The sequence below is a fragment of the Theobroma cacao genome, chromosome 2 (genome assembly GCF_000208745.1).
Source record: "Theobroma cacao cultivar B97-61/B2 chromosome 2, Criollo_cocoa_genome_V2, whole genome shotgun sequence".
In the NCBI taxonomy this organism is placed as follows: domain Eukaryota; kingdom Viridiplantae; phylum Streptophyta; class Magnoliopsida; order Malvales; family Malvaceae; genus Theobroma; species Theobroma cacao.
The window spans coordinates 31,151,902-31,174,432 of NC_030851.1; the positions used below are offsets into that span (position 1 = coordinate 31,151,902).

General features: G+C 32.5%; 2 protein-coding genes and 1 long non-coding RNA gene across 3 annotated transcripts in view; all 3 read left to right on the top strand.

The window, feature by feature from the left end:
• On the top strand, window positions 6,591-10,533 carry LOC18609397 (U4/U6 small nuclear ribonucleoprotein Prp31). The gene is made up of 8 exons (XM_007044486.2): window positions 6,591-6,801; window positions 6,939-7,004; window positions 7,101-7,238; window positions 7,436-8,328; window positions 8,450-8,520; window positions 8,860-8,962; window positions 9,127-9,202; window positions 9,859-10,533. Exons 1-8 carry the CDS (start codon window positions 6,799-6,801, stop codon window positions 9,964-9,966), a joined length of 1,458 nt encoding a protein of 485 aa, XP_007044548.2. The 5' UTR covers window positions 6,591-6,798; the 3' UTR covers window positions 9,967-10,533.
• LOC18609398 (aldehyde dehydrogenase family 2 member B4, mitochondrial) lies at window positions 11,881-16,656 on the top strand. Its single transcript, XM_007044489.2, has 11 exons — window positions 11,881-12,065; window positions 13,008-13,142; window positions 13,257-13,399; window positions 13,476-13,629; window positions 13,744-13,973; window positions 14,340-14,429; window positions 15,129-15,302; window positions 15,389-15,526; window positions 15,828-15,965; window positions 16,062-16,123; window positions 16,200-16,656. The coding sequence occupies exons 1-11, from the start codon at window positions 11,987-11,989 to the stop codon at window positions 16,471-16,473; spliced, it is 1,617 nt and encodes a 538-aa protein (XP_007044551.2). The 5' UTR covers window positions 11,881-11,986; the 3' UTR covers window positions 16,474-16,656.
• The window catches only part of LOC18609399, a 9,842-nt gene continuing 7,546 nt past the window's right edge, over window positions 20,236-22,531 (top strand). The window contains exon 1 of the long non-coding RNA XR_001926472.1: window positions 20,236-21,150. This is a non-coding gene — a long non-coding RNA (uncharacterized LOC18609399). The remainder of the gene's footprint in view (window positions 21,151-22,531) is intronic.

The window sequence follows — 22,531 nt, forward strand, 5'->3', positions numbered from 1 at the left end:
GGGTAGAAATGAGGGTGGTGAGATTATAAAACCCTAGTGAGTAAACAAATATCATTTAAAATATCTAAAGGCAAGTAAAATGAGACTAATAAAACATTTCATCAAACTGTAATTTATCACTTTTCAACTTATTTCAACCAAATGAAATCAATTTATTTAAATCAAGTAATCAGTATGGCTTATGATTTCTTAAAAGCTTGGCTCATGCCAAAAATTATTATCATACTCAGTTATCTGGAATACCTTGACCGAGGGCTATCCCAACTGAGTCCGCCAAAGCTATTAGAAAGTCATGTTTTATTTTGAAAACATAGTCGTTCCTTGGCGTTGGCCGAGTTCCCCCTCACATGGTGGTTTGGCGTGAAGTGAACTCTAAAAGTTATACCTCGGGAGTTACCCTACTTGCCTCTCCAACTGAGGTAAAATATAACGGGGTTTACCGTGCCCTCTAATAGGCTAGTCCACAAAAACCCGCCTACTACAACAAGCTAAACCCACCATACAATAAAATTTTGACAGCATAACAGGGCTAATATTTTACTACCCAGCCTGCAAGGGTAAAATTAAACAATTCATACAATTCATAAAACACAGCCTAGCCAGTCATGCCAACACAATAACAATATAACATAAGCCATCAATTTTCAATCATAAAATTTACAACATACCAGTGGACTTCAATTACTTTATTTTTAAAATCGTTATTTCGTTTCAAGACAATTTATAAAATCTTTTCATGTAAACACATTTTGTTTGTAAAACACAAAGATTTACCATTTAAACTCATTTTCATAAAATTTCACCAGAACCGATTAAAAACATACTTTAGATAATTAAAATGATAGTAAGGTTACTCACAGTACTAGAAGTTCGATATACTCCTATTCTCGGTCTTCGGGCACAATCTCTTTACCTTGGTTAGAGGGCTCACCATCTATACATCATACGTGACACGAATTTCAATAAATTGTGTCAATTTATCATAAACTATTTCAGGCTCTATAAATCTATATGAATGTACGAAATGTGATGCAAAATGTCCAAATAGCCGTTTAAATACGATATTCGACCTAATTCGCACTATTCTCGGTGTAATTGGCTAAAACCTCCAATTTAACTCCAAATCAATTTCTTTCACTTTCTACACTCCAATTATACCTAAATTACCTCAATAACTGAGAATGAGATTCAATTTATCAGTCCCGGGTCAATAATATTGGGTAAAATCCATGTGCTAGACAAGTGTCCTGGTGGTGGAAAATTACTGTTTTGCCCATAAGGTGGCAAAATTACCATTTTACCCCTATGCTCCGAAAAATATCGGGATTACAAATTTTCACTTCTCAACCTCAAATCATACTCCAATAAGTCAAATATGATCAAAATCTTGCAAAAAAAAATTCTCATCTTGTCCTCGAGTGGCAAAATTACCATTTTACCCTTGGATAGTGAAACCCTTGGATAGTGAAATTTTCGGTTTGACTCCAAATTGATCCTCGAATCCCGAATCACCATTCTAAGTCATTCTAGGACTTTAAAATTTTCAATTTCACCCTAAAATCTCTATTTGATCTAGTTCGAGGCTTAAATCAACTTTGTTATACCTCTATGTACAATACCGACTTTTGTAAATTCTTCGGGACTCTCATAGCATGCAAACATGCTATCCATCACATGTATGTCATGACAAGGATTTTATAAGGTCGGGCTTTACAGTTTGAGCACAAAAGTCTTAAGTTATTTTGTGGTTTTCAATTTCTGTTCAAAGTTAGTATTGTTTCAATGACTTTCCGATAGCATGATGGGTACTAGTAGAGAGGTGTAAAAGATTCTTGTGATAAAAAGAGGAAGTGTTGCAAACAAATAAAAGGATACATCAGAGGTGTAGAGAGGAAGATCGAAGCAATTTCTGAAGTATTGAATGTCATGGCAAGAGGAAAAGAATAGGTTGAGAATTAGAGAGTATAAGAGAATTAGAGAGAGAAGTTAGATAGAGAAGCTTTGGGTGAGAATGTTCTAGCTCTAAAAAAGTCTTTTAAATGAATTTTGAAGGCTCTATATATAATTCTAAAAGTGACGGTTACTCAAGAATAAACTTTAATGCGTGTATGAATGACATTATTATGAAAAGATTTAATGTGAGTAATCGTTATTGTAACAAATTATGTGGATATTAAAATGGTGATTTTATTATATATGATGAATAAAGGTTAAACACTCATTATGTGACTGTTGAAGTAATTAAATGAAATAAAACTTGTTCTTGAGTATAAGGTAATAGAGAAGAGTTATACATGAAAAGTTATATAAGAACATGTTAAGAGAAAAAGATGTATGTGAACAAGTACAGTAGAAAAAAGTGTACATGAATAGGTACAAGAGAACAAGGTAAGAGGAAGAAATACTTGTACTTGGAAAGTATAAAAGAACAAGGTAAGATGGAGAAATACTTGTACATCAGAAAAATGTTAAGAAGAAAACCTCTTAACTACTTCCATATCTAAGCCACTAAACCAAACTCTTCTAAACATCCTAAGGTGAAAGTAACACATGAACCCTGCTACTTATTTTGGGTGACTTTCACTGCTATCTATGTGACGTAGTTATTTCACTTGTTCTAGTTGTTCTGTGTAAAGTAATGCTTCACTTATTCTAGTTGTTCTGTGTGAAGTAGTGTTTTTGTATAGCATTACGTTATAAAACAACTCTAAAGAGAATCGGTAGTAACCAAAATCAACTATTTACAAAAGATCTTGAAAAGATCTTTCTAATGGTTTTTGTAACGCCTCATTTGGTTAAGTAAATAGGGAGATATGAATTTTTAAAATTTATTGGAAACCCATTTTGACAGATTTAATGATCCAACTTTAGGTCATTGGAACTTAACATTTCGGTAATGTTTTGAGTCTATTCTTTAGAGGTTTTTGTAGTATGAAATATGGTGTCAATGGCTCGATTAAGGGCTTTTTGTATTGAGAGAATCGAAGGCTTAAAATTAGGTTTTTACTACTGAAAACCTAGAAATTTAGATGTGTCTATGATAATTTTCAAACTTTTGATTTCTGTAACTTGTGAATTTTGTAATATTTTTCATTGAGACAAATTCTAATGTTATAATGTGATATGAATACTTCAAATTGATCTTGAGTTTATCACTGAAAATAATTCGGGTTAAGAGTTATAAGAGTTCAAAGTAGGCCAAATGGCCATCTAGATTTTAGAAATTTCAAAAATTAGAAAATTCCTTTTTAATTTTTTCAAAATTAGATTTTAATTAATTTTTGATAAAATTTGCTATAAAATTTCATAAATTTTGAATATGTGATTTATACTATACTTTTACATCGAAATATATACATATATATATATATATATGTATATATTGAATGAATCTTCAATCTTTCAAACAAAGAAAAAACAATACCTGGGAATTTGGTAGAGTTGGGGTTTACTTGAGTGGTTGGTATAATAATTGGTGGATACAAAATTAGGCTTGGATTCTTTGCCCTGTGAACCACAATAAATAACTATACATTCAAGAACTCATATTTGGCTCATTTGCTCTCAAGGTGTAACTTTAGCATCGTCCATGACTAGGGCGTGTAATGTCTCACTTAAAGTATTGTCATCCAAAAATTTTGGAGGCATTAATGTGCACCCAAAATTGGTTGAGAAATGAAATTGAAGGTAAATAATATACTAGTCATTTTTTTCATTTGTTTTATAAAAATATTTATTATATTTCAAGTTACATAATTTTTCATCATGTTAATTTGTGTAGGATCTTTAATTGAAGGTGAACTTTGCAAAATTGATGTTGAGGAAGAAGAGGAATTCAAATGAAATTTATGATGTATTTATATTGTATGTTTAAGGTTGAATATGAAGTTTGATGCTACATTTGTATTATTTTTATGTTGTATTGTTGTTGATTTTAATTGTGAAACAGTTTTTAATTGTTAGTTAATTATATATAAATTAACGTAGAACATTTTTTATTTGGATTTCGAGTTTCAAGTTCAGGTTATATAACGAGTAACTGAATACTAAAAATTTGCTTTGTATAATTGGGTAATTAACAAATTTGGATAATTAATGGATAGTGCTATTCTAAAAGAGTTCAGTTTTGGATAGCATTTTTTAATTTTATCTGAGTTTGAATAGGGTTCGGATACTTTAGTATTTAAATGGTTTCGGGGTCAAGTACCTCAAAAATAATGAATACCTTACTCGTTTATATATTTTATTATTGGGGTTAATTGTAGTTTTTGATTCTGACCTATACCACAAGGGTTAAGTGTAGTTATAACATGTTAAAAGAGATTAATAAAATCTAAAGTTATTGTAAAATTATTCTTTGTTCTGTTATTCAAAAATTTTGTAATTATGACAGTTTTGTTATCAAAAGTGAAATTATATTTACTTTTGTTATTTGAAATGAATTTTGGAATAATATAATTCTGAATGAAATTACTCAAAATTTTATTCTGATATCTATATGAGTATCAACAATTTTCACCTAAATGTTTTAAGCATGCTTAATCTAGCTAGAAAGATGTTAGTTACTTGATGAGTCGTTATACTAATTCCTTCTTTCATTTCTTTTTTTCACAGGTTGTAATTTGGTCAACCACGTAAGAATTTTAGATAGTGACGTTTTGTAATCTAGCTTATAAACTATCTTGAATTAGTCATTCGGACCTTTATCTCAACATGTTAGTTTCATAGTATCGAAAACTTAATTCTGAACATTGTCAAATTATGACCCTTTAAATTCTGTTGACAGATTAAAGTTTTATGAATTATTACTTTTTCAGATATATTAGCTCCCTTTAGTTAGTTGTATAAGATATATATTTTTAAGCTTTGCAAGTTTGTAGGATTATATTTTACAAGTATGCGGCATCTGTTATGCCTCGGGTTGGGGGAGTGATATTTATTTAATAGGATATGTTTGTAAAAAAAAACATATTTTTGGTTATAAATACAAATTTTCAATTTTATGAAAATATACATAAACAATTTGTAATCAATCTTTCCTCTTTCTCCAACTATTTCTCAGATTGCTTCTTATACTTTTTTGCTGCAGAAAAACTTAATAGGAATTTGATTCTTTTGTCATATGTTGGTAAGTACTTAGTGAATTGATTTTGTCAATACTAAACGCAATCAATCATTGAATTTTATTATATCCTCTAGGTTTATTGCTTGAAAATCTTTAACACACCAACGGTTGAGACAAGTAAAATCAAAAGATAGTGGTATTGATACATACTTTGAAGTCGTTCATAATTTTTGGTACTTTCAGTCCTATGTTCCTACATTATATGCATAAAATTTTTCTTAATATGAGATTATAATTCGATTATCAAATTGATTTTTTTGTCTACATAAGCTCTTGTTAAAGGCTTGCATTTGAGTTTAAGTTGAATTCTATAATTGAGTAATTGGTATGGTTATAATCCATAAATTGAAAACTTATATCTGCTTGCACCAAATGGAACTGATATGCTGGAATAAAAAAGTTTAAGAAACAAGTACAATTAAGTTTAGAGATTTCTAGATGAAATTTTTTTATTTCTTTTATTTCTATTTTTTCCATGTCTTGGTTGTGTAGTACTTGTTTTATATTAGTAAATAACATAAGATGTATGCATAGGAAACATTGTTATATTTTAGGAAAAAAAGGCTTGAAAAATAGGTTTGAGTGCATTCAAGTCCATTTCTTAAAAAAAATTTCGATTAAATCTGTTAAAAACAACTTAATCGAATTCAGTCATTTAATTGGTTAATTCAATTAAAATAAGAGAGTTGATCGATTTGGTTAAAATATATAGGGAAGTAGATTTAGTTGGTTAATAATATTTTTTGATCAATTTAATTGATTGCTCACCCTAATTTTATATTAATAAAATCCACTTAGAGGTTTTAAGATTACTTATATCTTTTTTGTTTGATGTACGCATGGGAAACATTTTTATATTTTTTATATAAAAAAAAAACTTGCAAAATAGGTTTGAGTGCATTCAAGTCCATTTCTTAAAAACAATTTCAATTAAGTCTGTTAAAATCGAATTAATTGAATTTAGTCGATTAATTGGTTAATTCAATTAATATATGAAAGTAGATTGATTTAATTAAAATGTATGGAAAAATCAATTAAGTTGGTTAAAAATATATTTTAGTCAATTTAACCGATTACTCACCCTGTTTTTATATTAATAAATAAATAACATATGAAATTCACATAAACGGCTTCAAGATTGCTTATATCTTTTTGTAAGATGTACGCATGGGAAATATTGTTGTATGATATTTTTGGTTTTCGGCTATTATTTGTTGGCATTGTAATTAAAATATAATTTTCAAGTTTGCTGGCATGAAATTCAAACTGGGTTATGGTAGGTCTTACAATGATAAAGAGAATCAAGCCTCATGGGGTTCGGCCCAAACACCATATTCTTGGGTTAAATCAACCCCACTGCCTGAGCCATAGACTAAAAGGAAACAAAGCCAAGCCCATATAAAGGCCCAGTCACTAACACAGTGCGACTGTATATAAACAAAAATCAGGTAAGGGAACCAAAAAAAAAAAAAAAAAACCAGTGGCAGAAGCCATGAAATTTCTACTAGAATTTGTTTTCGCTCTCCATTGCGCTTTCTAAAATTCCGCTTTGGCAGTTTTTTCTTCGATTAGGGTTTCATCTGAGTTCTTCAGGCTAATCGGAAAATTTCAAGTTCCAATAGTGGTCGTTTGGCCTGGGTTAAACCCTAGAAGACTCCTCGCAAAGCCTCGAGATGGTTAGTTTTCTTCTTTCTATAGCTTCCTTTTCTGCCTCTCAGTTTCTCTAAGTACTTTACTTATTTTTGTGGAATTTTCTGTTTTTTAATCAGATAATTGTTTTTCAATGTCTATACTTTTACTGGTTAATTTACAGGCAACTCTTGCTGATTCATTTCTTGCGGACCTTGATGAATTATCGGACAACGAAGCCGATGTTCTCGTAAGTTGGAATTATACTTCTCTTTTTCTTTGTGAATTTCAGCTTTTTTTAATTTTCTAATTAATGTTAATAGTGATGTTCATATCAATCTCTTAGGAGGAAGAAAATGATGATGTCACCAACATGGAAGAAGATGTTGATGGTGACCTGGCCGATATTGAAGCCCTTAACTACGATGAGCTGGACAGCGTTTCGAAATTGCAAAAAACTCAGAGATACATTGATATAATGCAGGTTGGTTTCAGGTCTTTACAATTGATTTTCCTTTCACCTTCGCTATTGATTTCTTATATTTAGCATGCTTGGTTGCCTTATATACTATTGTTATAGGGATAAGCTCTGATTTTGTGTGTAAAATGATTTACTGAATCTTCTTGTGCTTAAGTTTGCTTTGACTATTTCCATGCTTAGTTCCCTTTACCATAATGCAGAAAGTGGAAGATGCACTCGAGAAGGGTTCTGATATATCAAATCAGGGAATGGTATTGGAAGATGATCCTGAGTATCAGCTGATTGTGGACTGTAATTCACTATCGGTTGACATTGAGAATGAGATTGTTATTATCCATAATTTTATACGTGATAAGTACCGGTTGAAGTTTCCTGAGCTTGAATCACTTGTACATCATCCGATTGATTATGCTCGTGTAGTGAAAAAGATTGGCAATGAGATGGATTTAACCCTGGTTGATTTGGAAGGACTTTTGCCTTCGGCTATCATTATGGTTGTTTCAGTTACAGCATCGACTACTAGTGGCAAGCCACTTCCAGAAGATGTTCTTCAAAAAACTATTGATGCATGTGATCGTGCTCTTGCTTTAGACATGGCAAAGAAAAAGGTTCTTGATTTTGTAGAAAGTAGAATGGGATATATTGCACCAAATCTTTCTACTATTGTTGGGAGTGCTGTTGCTGCTAAACTTATGGGTACTGCTGGTGGTCTTTCAGCGTTAGCTAAGATGCCTGCTTGTAACGTTCAGCTGCTTGGTGCAAAGAAAAAGACCCTTGCAGGGTTTTCTACTGCAACGTCACAATTTCGTGTTGGTTATATTGAACAGACAGAGATTTTTCAATCTACACCCCCGGCTTTGAGAAGTCGTGCTTGCCGTCTCTTGGCTTCAAAAGCAACACTTGCGGCACGAATAGATTCTACTCGAGGGGATCCATCAGGGAATGCTGGAAGAACTCTGAAGGATGAGATCCATAAGAAAATTGAAAAGTGGCAAGAGCCACCTCCCGCAAAGCAGCCTAAACCCCTTCCTGTTCCTGATTCTGAACCTAAGAAAAAGAGAGGTGGCCGTCGCTTAAGGAAGATGAAGGAGAGGTAGTTTTGTTATTTATTTATTTACTTTAGCATGCTCATTCTTTTTTTTTTAATCTTGTTGTAGGCATTTGGTTGTGCATTTTGCATTTTGCTTGTCTGAGATTATATATATTGTTTTCAGGTATGCTATAACAGACATGAGGAAACTGGCAAACAGGATGCAATTTGGTGTACCTGAGGAGAGCTCCTTAGGTAAAATTTTGTTTTTTACATTTTCTGAAGATTAAAATTTTTAATATTATTTGTAGTTGTGATTGCTGAATTAAAATTTTTAATAGTATTTGTAGTTATGATTGCTGAAAGCTAGTTGTGGGTCTTCAATAGATGTGCAAGCTCTGATTATTTATATGCATGCTCACCTAATTTTTTACATTTTTTCTGTTTATCAAGTGTCTAATTCTGAATCATATCCATCAAGGAGTTAGTTTCTTGTTGCATTTTCTAGGAGGTGGATATGTTAGTAACTTGTTTGAGGATTCAATAATCTATTTCACACTAGTTTCTTACTGTTTAAGTACTTTTTGATATTAGGTGATGGACTCGGTGAAGGCTATGGAATGCTTGGTCAGGCTGGGAGTGGAAAACTGCGTGTATCAGTTGGTCAGAGCAAACTTGCGGCAAAAGTTGCTAAGAAGTAGGTTTTGCTGTTCTGTTTTCTCTTCTTGTTTTAAGACTGCAAGTTTGGAAGTCATTTGTTTTTTCCCTGATCATTTAGTTTCGCTGGGTAGTTTTGGTATTCATTTATCAAACTCAGCCTCGCACATTGTTCTCTTGGGTGATATTTTCTCTTTCCTTCAGGTTCAAGGAAAAGCATGGCGGAAGCAGTGGTGCTACCTCTGGACTGACTTCAAGTTTGGCATTCACACCTGTGCAGGTATTTAGCTTCTTCTAGTTAGACCATGAACTGACAGAGATGTCAGTATTCTGTTGCCTCTTTTTTTTTTACTGCACATTTGACATAGGAAAGGTTTGAGAAGTTTGCTTGCATGGCTTTTATTAGGTGCAAGAAAGGTTTAGTGTTTAGGGCTTAAAACAGGGGTTAAAGAGTTCAGGTTAAGGCTGTTTAAGTTGCTTGAAGCGGAGGTGAAATTACAGAGAAATCCAGATGGGACTAGTTCTTTAAGTCGGTGATTTTACTTTGTTGACTTCAATAATTGGAAACAGTTGTGGGGTTGTGGGAGACCTGCTGTTACAAGGGGAGGGTTTTGGTTAATTTGAAGCAGGTGGCATATGTTATATGTAGAATGTGTTGTATGTAATCAATTTTTGATGATTTATCTTTTAGCCTGAGCGATGTGTATGTAATTTACCTCACTAATTTGACTGCATCTTGAGATGTAACTCGGATGCTTTTAAAATATTGAACTTTAACTTTTGATGATGCTTTTCTCCATTTTCCTTGGAGAGTAAGAGAGGGTCGGCAAAAGTTAAGTTGAACTTCATTTTACATGAATCAAACATGCATTATTTCTTGTGTGTTTGTGTGTCTTGTGTGTGTGTGGCTTAATGATTGGTGTCTGTATGTCTTAGGGGATTGAGCTCACAAACCCTCAAGCTCATGCACATCAGCTTGGCAGTGGAACTCAAAGTACTTATTTCTCTGAGACTGGAACCTTTTCGAAGATCAAAAGGACATGAAGCATACTCCATAGAAGCTCTTGCTGACTGCACACATCATTAGATGGCATCGGTCTAAGGAAATCTGTGTAAATTGTGAAAGTATCACGATTCCTTGAGTTATAGTTTAGCTGATGTTTGATTATGCTGAAGTTACCCATTTGATAGAGTTTAATAGACTGCTATAAAGATGAATCTTTAGCTTAAGGTTTGATTAGCTGCTTCAGTGACATGGAATGTTTGTCCTGCATGAGAGCTGCTGTTCATTCTTTGGCAGTTAATTTTGAGAACACATATTGTAGCCAGGGGAGTAAGAGATAGATCGTGCTTTGCAGGTTTTTCTGGTTTGAGGTGGTTACTAACTGGGTTTTAAATTTGACTTTGTAGCCTATTGAAGTTGTATACTTAATTGTTTCGTTTTGCTGCTGAAGTTGCCATCTTAGACATATATGGCAGCGGAGGGCAATGAGACGGATACCATTGCTAATTTATTCTCCTTTTTTTTTTTTTTTTTTCTTTTCTCTTTAGCTTCCATTATATCGGTTTATAAAGATGAGAATGTTGCAGTCGTAGATCCCTTTCTTTGTTTCATTTGTTTCTAGTCCCTTTTACTCATGACACCAATTTAGCCTTTGACATTATACATCAGTGTTAAATGAGAAATAATTAATATATGTTTATTTAAGTATATGATTAATCGATTATTGTTAGTTACTCATTGTCTACAATTGGGGTTTAAAAACAGTAGGGCTTACCTGTGTTTTATTTGTTCATACATCTGCGGGGCAATCACTTGTCAAGATTGTAAGAAATTGATTATTTTGGGTACATCATATGATATTGATTATCGTGAAGAATAGTGGCTTAGATGGAACTTCATCTTCTCTTTGATCAGGAGCTTCACAGCTGTCGTTTATGTTATTGGAAACATGTTTTAACATTGGTGATGCAGTTTTTAAATTTTGTCAACCGAATTATTTATATTTACGCAAATTGATAAATAAATTAATTATTAAATGAAAAGGTATCAATGTTTCTTTTAATTTTATTTATATAATTTAAAAGCTATGCTGTCAGTGTATATAACAAGATTAAGAGCACAGACGATTATCATCATGATGCCACAAACCGCGAAAAGTTGCTGTGAAACGACAAAGTCCTATATTTTTATGTTTGTCAAATAGATTAAATTACTAATGCCAGCTCGTGCTCCACATGCCAATCTCTCTTTCTATTACTTTTGTAGATATCGAGGATTACATCCCAATTTTTTTTAACTTTCCAAAGTCCCAATCCCCCACTTTTTTGCTACTACCACTCTGATTTGAGTCGGTTCCTTTTTACTTTGGCTAGGCTTTGTAGGTGGGCCCAAAAATCTATGGGCTTTTCGTTTATGGAAAATTTAAAATAGTACGTTACGTGTATATAGAATTTTTAAAGTGGCCGTCTGTAGATGTAGTTGACTATCCGATTAAGGATGGTTCTCCTCATTCCACGTCAGAAGAAGAAACAGAGTACCAACAACATCAACATATTCGCCGTTTCTAGTGGCGTCCCCATTGGTCCATCATTCGCCGACGCCATACCCTATCCAAAACTCCCAGAGTCCTGTTCACGCCGTTTTTGGTGTCCTTTAAACTTATCCGTAGTTGATAATTCCACGCACGCTCCCAAACTCAATAGAATCGTCAGAAATCTGAAAAGCGCCACTTTTGTGGGGATTTGACTTCTACTTCTCTTTTTTTTTTATTCTTCGTTTACACCTAAACCAGACCATCCTCAGCTTTGACTTCCACGTGGCACCATTCACCTGCACAACTAATTCTGAGAAATGTCACCCAACTGTCGCTTTACTGTCCCCACTCCCCCTACGTTCTTCCTCGGCCTCGGCCTACTTAAAGTGCCTTCTGGCATTGCAGGTTGCTCATGCGATTCGCCAGTAGCCAACCCCTCGTTATCGTCTATAAAAACGGAAAGAAAAAAAAAAATAGGACTAATCTCGTTTCTAATCTCTTGATTGTTAGTCGTTAGATAATCGAGCATGGCGGCGTCTATGAGCATTTCATCGTTGCTTTCTCGTTCCTTGGCTGCTGCTGCTTCTTCTACTCTGCGTTCTAAAGGTTTTTGTATTTGGATTTATTACTTTATTTTTCCGTCCATTTTTTTTCATTGTTTTCTATTGTCTTTTTTTTTTTAAAAAAAAATTTATTCTAAAACACTGGAAAGTTGAACTCTGACTTTTACGAGATATGAATGTTAGCTACGATTGATCTGATCTTTTTTCGACTTTTGAGGTTCGGTGGAGAATTCTTTTTATTGTGTTTGTTTGGTTGCTCAGAAAATGTAATAATTAGAAAAAAAAGGAAAATCTTTTAATTTTTAAATTTTGCAACGCATTCTTCTATATATCTCTACAATGAAAAGTCTAAGGAACGTGAAACTGAACACTTACATGGAAACTTTCTCCGTAAAGTAAAAAAGAAAAAAGCTTTGATCGAAAGTTTCCTAAACTTTCATTCCCTTTCATTAGTTAAATTGTACCATTAGTACTGCAGATTTGAACAATAAGTTTTTAGCAACCTGATATGTCAAAAAGAATTTGATATAGTAGTGACGAAGTTGCATTTTTTGCATCTGCTTAAAGAGCTAAAATTTTTTTTTTATTGAGTTCTGATTTCTAAGACGCACAGTTAATTAATTTGTATGCATGGAGTACTTTCAAGATTCCAAATTTCTAAAGTCACACATCTTCTTTTTTATTTTCCTGCTAACTGAAATGAACACGTTACGGCAACTCAAGAGCGGGTACCCTTCCCAACCTAAAAGAAAGAAAGAATCCTGATGTAGTAATGTGGAAAACAAGTGCAACTATTACTACCCTGCTTTCCCTTTTCCTTTGGTCTTTCATGTTTTGCAATAAATTTATTGGTTAGTTCTTTTTATTTAAAAGTTTTAATTGCTGTGAGCTGAAAATTAAAATGGGTGTTGACTTGTTATTTTTAGTTCTTCCTCATTAATAAATTATTCTTAGTCAATTGTTGAAATATTATTTTTGTTTTCAGGTAGGATCTCTGAAGTGGGCAGAGTGGTTTCTAGATACGGCACTACTTGTGCTTCTGTGGAGAACCCAAATATTCCTGTCAAAGTGAACCACACTCAGCTTTTGATTAATGGGAACTTTGTTGATTCGGCATCAGGTGAGTTTTTTATTTATTATACATTGTTGTGGATGTAGCTGTGATTGTTTCATGTACGCATGTTACGATTGCTATTCTTCAGCTAATTGTTTACCAAACCTTGCAATACAACAGGGAAAACTTTTCCAACATATGATCCCAGGACAGGGGATGTGATTGCTTATGTTGCTGAAGGTGATACTGAAGATATAAATCGAGCAGTTTCTGCTGCTCGCAAGGCATTTGATGAAGGACCATGGCCAAAGATGACTGCTTATGTAATTCGTAGTTCTTACTTCTTCTGTCATATTAAATAATCTGCAACCCTGTTAAACTCTGTCTATTATCTTCCAGGAAAGATCAATGGTATTGTTCCGATTTGCTGATCTTATTGACAAGCATACAGAGGAACTTGCAATACTTGAGACTTGGGATAACGGAAAGACATATGAACAGGCTGCTAAGATTGAACTACCAATGATCTCACGTCTAATTCGGTACTATGCTGGTCAGTAAAGTCACTGAAAATCACACCCAACATTTTTGCTATCTCCGGTAGTTTGCTAGTATTTTGTTCGCTTTTATGCAATATCTTACGCACTGTATTTTTTGGGTTATTCAGGTTGGGCAGACAAGATTCACGGTCTTACAGTTCCAGCTGATAGTTCACACCATGTGCAAACCATACATGAACCTATTGGTGTTGCTGGTCAAATTATTCCATGGAATTTTCCTCTTCTCATGTTTGCTTGGAAGATTGGGCCTGCCTTAGCGTGTGGCAACACTATCGTTCTTAAGACAGCAGAGCAGACACCATTGTCTGCTCTTTATGCAGCCAAGCTAATTCACGAGGTAGTTTCTTAAGTATATAACCTTTATTTACTTCTTTATCACCACAAGGTTTAGTACCTCATTTTTTTTTTTTTTAGATTTTACCATCAGCACAACCTTAGGCCATGCTTCTGATTTTTAATTTTCTTAAATTTATATCTTAATTTAAATACTTTGATTTCAGATAAACAGTACTTAAAATTCAGTGTTTATTGGTGGTGAAATGTGCAAATATTGTTACATTATTAAGAATATAAATGCAGGTTTTTTAGTGCATGTGGTTGGATAACTTGACAGTTGAATTCCTCAAGTTATGCTTAAACAATTATTTATTTATTTATTCTTGATCTTTCATTCGGTCATTCTCACTGGGAATCATTTTCACAGGCCGGACTTCCTCCAGGTGTTCTAAATGTGGTTTCAGGTTTTGGTCCGACTGCTGGTGCTGCTCTTGCCAGTCATATGGAAGTGGATAAGGTACTTTACATCTTTAAAAGAACTAATCAGTCCTACATTAATTCATGTTTCCTGTCACGTAATCTTGAAGGATTATCAACTTTATCTTTTTTGGGTTCACATACTAATGTCTGCCATGATGGTTCTGAATTCCCTGTCTTTGCATGTATTTTTTTTTATCATGACAGTCATAACTAAGCCAATCTAAAATTAATAAAGCGTTGTGGTATATATATGACAAAATATTTTACCATGTTTTAGCTGATCAATAGCAAAAATATGCATTACAAATATCTATGAAGTTGGAGAAGGAAAGTTTTGTCAGTAAGCTGTTATCATCAACTCTCTTTTAATTTGGCACCTTTGGAGTTAAACCTCAAGTAACAGTTTTCCAGTTGTTGTTTTGTGTTCATGGTTCTTGAAAATCATTAGTTTATTGATTGAAGGAACTCAGTAACAAAGATTGCAATTAAGGCATGCTGAATTCCCCCCTCAACTGTCTCTTTCTGAAGAGTTGATTTGCCACTAATTACTACTGGACAAGTTGATCTCCTTAAAAGATTGGTACACTTGTGGAAATAAAACTATCAACCCTGTGCTAAAATTTCTATATTTTCTGTGTCTGTCAGATAGAATGGGAAGACATGTAACCCAAGTAATATATATTTCATTCCATGACTATTTTAGTGTACCACTGACATCAATGGTTACCATTTACAGCTTGCTTTCACTGGATCAACTCAAACTGGAAAAATTGTCCTTGAGTTGGCTGCAAAAAGCAATCTTAAGCCCGTAACATTGGAGCTCGGAGGAAAATCCCCTTTTATTGTATGCAAGGATGCTGATGTGGACGAGGCAGCTGAGCTGGCCCACTTTGCTCTGTTCTTTAATCAGGTATGTCTGAGTAAAGGCTCTTATAACACCAAACTCAGTTTTGATATCAAGATTTTTTATTGAGGGTAGTTATAAACCATTTGTAGGGACAATGTTGCTGTGCTGGCTCTCGTACATATGTACATGAGAGTGTGTATGATGAGTTTGTAGAGAAGGCAAAGGCACGCGCATTAAACCGTACTGTTGGTGATCCATTCAAGGCAGGAATTGAACAAGGTCCTCAGGTAAATTGACAACCATTTCTTCATGTAGCAGTTCTTATGTCAAGTGACTTTTGATATGGACACTTAAATAGCCTTCAATTTGTAAAGAAACCTCATCCAGAGTTTCTTTTTCTGCATGCGGTCTGTGAATGAGAATTTCCAGTTTACATTATCTAGAACAATGCTAAGCCGTACTTAAGCACCCTTATCTTGAATAGCCAAGAGGAGAATCAATCAAAATGCAGTGTTAATGTTTTGGATTTCTCTCTTGTATTCTTCCATGTTAGCTAAATAGACTGATATGGCTGCATACTTAAATCAGATTGATTCAGAACAATTTGAAAAGATCCTGAGGTACATAAGATCTGGTATTGAAAGTGGAGCAACTCTTGAAACCGGAGGTGAAAGGATTGGGAGCAAGGGCTACTATATTCAGCCCACCGTCTTCTCCAATGTAAAGGTATATTATTTACAACTTCAACTGGAACCAGATTACCAAGAATGCTATTGAAAGATGATACTGGAGATAACTGATAAAACTTTCACTTTTTATCAGGAAGACATGTTGATTGCACAGGATGAGATATTTGGTCCAGTTCAGTCCATCTTGAAATTCAAGTGAGCAATCACCCTTGCATCTATTTTATAAGGGAATTTCGGGTCAACTGATCTTATAATGATTCCTTAATTACAGGGACATCAATGAGGTTATTCGGAGGGCAAATAGTACGAGTTATGGACTGGCTGCCGGTGTGTTTACCAAGGACATAGACACTGCTAACACCGTGACCCGGGCATTGAAAGTGGGAACAGTTTGGATAAATTGCTATGATGTGTTTGATGCAGCTATTCCATTTGGTGGGTACAAGATGAGCGGACAGGGAAGAGAGAAGGGTATTCAGAGTCTTAGCAATTACTTGCAAGTGAAGGCCGTTGTCACTCCCTTGAAGAATCCAGCTTGGATGTAAATCCCTTAACGACTTTGGTCTTTCTTTCTTTCTACCTTAATAATTGAGCTGCTGATGATTCTATCCTAATTCATGCCGAAGAAGCAAAATTCTGTCATAAATTTCTATGCTGGTTGTAGAGAATTTAATGATTCAAAATAAATAATAATTTGTTTTGAGGCCTCCGTCTCCGATTATAGTCAAGCCAGCTGTGCCCAAGGACCTGACGTCGGACTTGCTTATTTGGTCTCATTGTAGCTGGAATCAACCTAATCTGAAAAATGTTCTTTTCTTTTTCTTTAAAATTTTGACACATTTTTTCAATTTGAGATACACATGCTATGTCACAGATCGGAACTTAAATTTAATTTCGTACGATTTTAAATTTTGAAAATAGATTTTAAAAAAGTTTACAAATCACGAGTCTATGTTTTCAAATTTTAATATTAAAAAATATATTCGATAAATGATAAAAGATTCATGTTTATATATATTCAAAATTTACCTATTCTTTTAATAACGCGATATTCATAAGAGTTTTTCTTCTGTTGTAGTGTATATTTTTGTGATAATTACATCAAAACCATCATAACTTCCTTGATGTTACAGTTCAGGCCTCTAGCCATTCTTTTTTTTCTTTTCAAGTACCGCTAGTCTAGCCTGTTACTCAAGATTGAATGCTTCACCACAAGGATAAGGTTGGGCAGCCCTTATGGCCCTATTTAACCCCACTTTATTGTGTCACTAATTGTTCATAATTCACCTGCATCTCATTTACTTATGTTTGGTAAGGGAAAAAATGAAAATAGATGGAAGGAAAAAGATGAAGAAAGAAAAAAATGAATAAGAGGAAATAAAGTTGTGTTTAATAGAAATTTTAGGCTTTATTTAAGTTTATTATAAAAGATAGATTTCAATTTATGAAACAAAATTAGGGTTCGGAAGCAGAAATCTACACACAAAAAAAAATTAACACCCTCACAATATTCATTCAAAAAATAGTACAAATTAATCATGCATTATTTTATTTTAAACTTTGATAAACATATTTGATTTAATTTCTTTAATTATTATTTTTATTGTTCTTTCTCTTTCTTTTTTTTTATTTTACTATTTTTTAAATATTAGAAATTTTTAAAAAAATTTCTGAACACTTTTGATGGAATTTAAGGAAAATTTCCTCACCTTGAGAGTACCCAAAATCTGGTCTTTTATGAAAAATGTTCTAATTTAATCCTTTATTTTTTATTGTTTCCTTTTATTCTTTTCTTTACCATCTATTTTGACGTAATATGTCACGTGAATAAGAAATTCTAATTAGAATTAAATTTGAGGATAGTTAATTTTTTATTAAGATTAATGGTTTGTTTGAGTATAAAATCGATGATTAAGGGATCGTTTGGGTATGATAACATATTAGGGACTTAGTTAAAAAATGACTTTAATTTAAGGCTTTTTTTTGCTATTTAAGCCTTTTGGTTAGAAAAGAAAAGGAGAATGGCTTGAGGATTGTTGACTGTGAAGGAAGTGTTTTTTTTTTTTTTATTGGGTTTTTCTTTATGAATTGTTTGTGACTCGGCTGGCCTGAGTCCTGAATTAAGGTCAGCAATGAGGGAGAGGTGGCTGTTGGTGCAACTTGCCTGCTTTTTTCGTCTTCTGGTTCAGCACTGGACCTGTTACTTTGGTTGGAGGAAGGGACTAGAAGATTCTCGTTTTCTTGTTCAACATTGAATCCACTCAAAGGGGCCAAATCACGTCTCTCATATTTGTTTCTGTAATTTTAATAACCTCTTTGAACTTCGTTGGCTCCAAGAAAACGTCCAAAGGGACCAATGGGATTCATGAAATTATGTTTTAACAAGGTCCAAAAACAAAAGAATGTACAATGAAAATTCAATTGGGTCCAAAAATCTTTGGATATGAGACTTGCCCTTGATAATGTGGCCCAAATCAAGAAGGCCTAAAGACAAAAATAGGTACGACAAATATAAAATAAAATTGGAAATGGAAAGATGATATACAATGAAAATACAAGAATTTAATTAGAAAAGGGGTGTGGATAATTAACTGTAATTGTAATAATAGTAATAAACACATTCCAACAAAATGGGGTCCCTACTGTTGTACTTGTAAGAAGTTTACAGGTCCACTTTTAATCAATTTGTTATGTGATCAATGTTGACATGACCAAATCTTAGAAGCTACATCTAAGTTGGATTCACATTCCTTTTATCTTTTTAATGCAACACATTGGAACTAGTATCACTTTCAACATTGTTTGTGAATTCCATCCTTTAAAAACCCATAAATCACAATTTTATTATTAAATTTAATCACAAATTTGGTAGTAAAATTTACAGAATAATCAAGAAATCTAAGTTTTGAAACAAAAATCAAGTTTCCACAAATATTTGGAACATAATAGTATTCCTCTAAAATAATAGTCCTCTTATGAGATAATTCCTAAACATGAGTTCCTGTGGAAACTACTGCAATTGTTGCACCTATTCCCAACTTCCAGATCACCTCTCTTTTACGTAGGAATATAAGTAGATAAAGTATTTGTTATTTTTTATATACTTGAATCCGAAACCGTTTAGATATCCAATGTCTAAATCTTATTAAAAACTGGCTAAAATTATAAAATACTAGCCAGAATTGAATCCTATTAGTGTATGGATACCTGTTTAATAACTTGGCCCAAAACTTGAATCAAAAATATTTTACATTAATTCATATTTATAAGAAGCTTTACGATATAAACTATAAATATTATACATAATATTTTGTATATGTATAAAATAATATTTATAAATACGTATAATATATTATATATTAATATAATAATATTAATTACTTATATATCAATATGTATAAGTTATACGCACGCTAGCATTTAACTTATTAGTTGGTGTATGATTCTCTTGCTTAAATAATAAGGTTCAAATTCCCCTCTCTCAATTAAAAAAATATATTATTTATTTATTTATTTATTAGATATGAATTTATAATTTTTGAGATTCTTTTACAATAAAGAATATCCTTTAATTAATTTGTTCAATTTTTACTTCAAAGGTCTTATGACTTAATATTAAACGNATTTTATATAGTATATCAAATATATATGAAGTTTGTATGTATAATGACTAATAAACAATATATTATATAAATAAAGATAATTGATTTTCAAAAAAAATATAAACAAAAATAATAACTAATAAAATTATTAAGTATAGTCATATAAATAAAGTTTGTTATGAGTTATAGCTTCTATCTTTATTATGTTCTCATTTGTATACATAAAATAATTATGTTAATAGCAACACTTTGATATATTCTATTAACATAAACATAAATGAAAATATTAATAATTTTATAAGTTATAATTCTGTAATGTTAAGACAAAATAGAAAGTAAACATACCTATACCTTATAATTAAAAGTTATCTAAAGGAAGAGACAATTGACAGCAATTTGTAGTGCCACATCGACAATTCAATTGGTTGACATGTGTTGCTTTAATTTTGAGCTGAGAGAAACATAAGTCATGTTTTGCCTGATTTTTGGAGGCCTTTTTTTGTCTTTTCTCTTCGATATCCAAAACCTTCCTTCTCTTTGGTTTCTTTGCCTCTCTATTTTCCCTTTATTTTTAACCTTTAGAAGCTTCTCCTCATTCTTTGTGCTTCTTTTTCTTTGTTGTTTTCTTTCTTCTTTCTACTATTTTCTTCAGATTTTCTCTTTTTCTTCTTTTTCTTTGGTTTTTGGTTTTTGCTTTCTATTTGATGTTCTTGAAGCTTAAGAGACAATGGGTTTTTTCCTTTTAAGTTTTTTTTCTTTCTTTTTTATGGGCTCCTTTCTCTGTCTTTAGCTTGTTTTCTTGGTCATTTTTCTTTTAGTTTGTTGGATGCTTTTGCTTCTGATTCGATTTTTCTTTTGCTTCATCATTCAACTTGGTTGATTTCGTGGTTTTGTTTAGTTGTTTTTTTTTTGTTTTTCTTTGTGTGGTATTGCTTTTCTCATTTTAATCCATTTTTTTCTTTTTGTTTGTGGGTTTTGTTTCTATCATTTGTATTTTTTTACAAGTTATGGTCAATTTGCTTCACCATTTGGTATTTGGAGATTTATTATTTGCGTTTTTTTTTCTTTCGAACAGTTACGTTTCTTAGGAATTAGTTCTTTTCTTTGGATGTGTAAGTTTTCTTATAAGTTTCATTGTATCTTTTTGCAGGTTGTGCTCTTTTGTATATTACTTTAAGTTTTCATATTTGATTTTTTTTGTTTTAGTTGTGGGTTTTCTTATTGTATTTGGTTGTACTCTTTTTCTTTTGTTTCATGTGATCGTTATCTTTTTTATATTTTGTCGGGGCATTCATTTTTTGGGTTCTTTATTGTTTTCATTGTTTTTGTTGTTTTACGTTAATTTTATCTGGTTTGTTTGCTTTACCTTCATGTTGTGGGCATTTTGGAGCTATCTTTTTGTTATTGTTTCTTATTGTTTTCTGTTTGAGATTTGTTCTTAAGAGAGATTTGAAATTAAATGGCATCGTTTTGGAGGCAAGGGAAAATGAGTCATTTTTTATTCAAGCGGTGTTGCTTCAGGAAGAAATAGAAGCTGCAAAACGGTAACATTTTGGAGATTGACCAGTTGAATCCTTGAAGTGGGCCCGATTCTCTTGGGCCAATCCAAGTCCAAGGAAGGTATGAATATTTTCCTATGATTTTTTCCTTGCTTTGTGGGTTGTTATGTTAGGCTTTTGAAATTGTTATTATTCTGGCTATTATTTATGCTTTAAAAAATAAAATACATAATACTATGAAATATACTATTTAAATTATACCAATGATAGAATTTTTTAGCTTTAGATGTGAGAAGTCGCAATCTCAAGTTAACTTTCTTAGGTGGGAGATTTGATTAAAATTCCACCTGAACGATGGGAGGGTTTTAATCTTAAGTCTCAATATTTTAACCTAAATAAATATTTCTCTAAAATATTAGTAAAAAAGGAATATTAATAAAATGAAAAAGCATATAATAAAAATAAAATACAAAGAAATAATAAAGTGGTAAATAATAATGATAATGAACATATGGCATAAATAACGATTAATATTGAAATTTGTAGCCTACCACACACCATCTGTGAGACCTCAACCTCTATAGGCTTGTAACTAGGCATAGACGCCATAACACGGGTTAGGGGTAGTTTCGTCATTTCCTCTAATAAGCTCCCAGAATAAATTTTTATTATATTTTAAGGTCTAAATAGGCATAAGACCACATAAATGATGTGTAATGATGAAAACATGAAGAAAACTAGAAGTTTCAATAATTTTCACAATAGGGGCAAAATATTTATTTTTCACCTCAAGTAAAATTTTCTAAGTTTTCATGAACTCGAGCATTTCTAGACCATTATGGACCTTGTCCCAGTATCAAAAGAGTAAAAGATTGCATAAAGGATTGGAAGAGAACAAGCTAATTTGTGGAGGGGCATTTTCGTAATTTAAGTGAAGTGGATAAGCATGGGCTATAAATATCTTGTTCTTCTAGCAGCTTCTTCATTCTCCAGCAGCTTTTCTCCTTCTTCTTCTTCCATCTCACGTTACTTCCATCCTCCATGGAAGCTTGATATGAAACTTTCATAACTTTTTCTCTCTAGCTCTAATTTTCACACCTTTGTGCCCTTTTGACTATAATCCTTGTGCTCTTTCACTTTCTCACTTTAAAACCCTTGAAAAATCCCACTTCCATACTTTCTCTCACTAGCTAGGTGTTTAGAGAGAGAAAAAGAAAGAAAGCCCCTATAATAGCTTGGGAATTGTTGGAAAGAATTTCAAGGTTACAAAGCTATCAAGGTGAGTAGTAAACTAAAGTTGATTTTTAGTGTTGAGAATGATTAGTAAGTAGACTTGCGAATGTTTTGTAGTTGAGGTTATTGTAGACACTAAATTACAGATAAAAAACGGAGTAAAAAATATGTATATAATAAAATTTTAAAAAGAATAATAATAATGAAAAAATGAAAAATGAAAAAAAAAGGGAGAGAGGTACGACTGGCAGGGTGCGGACGCACCCTGC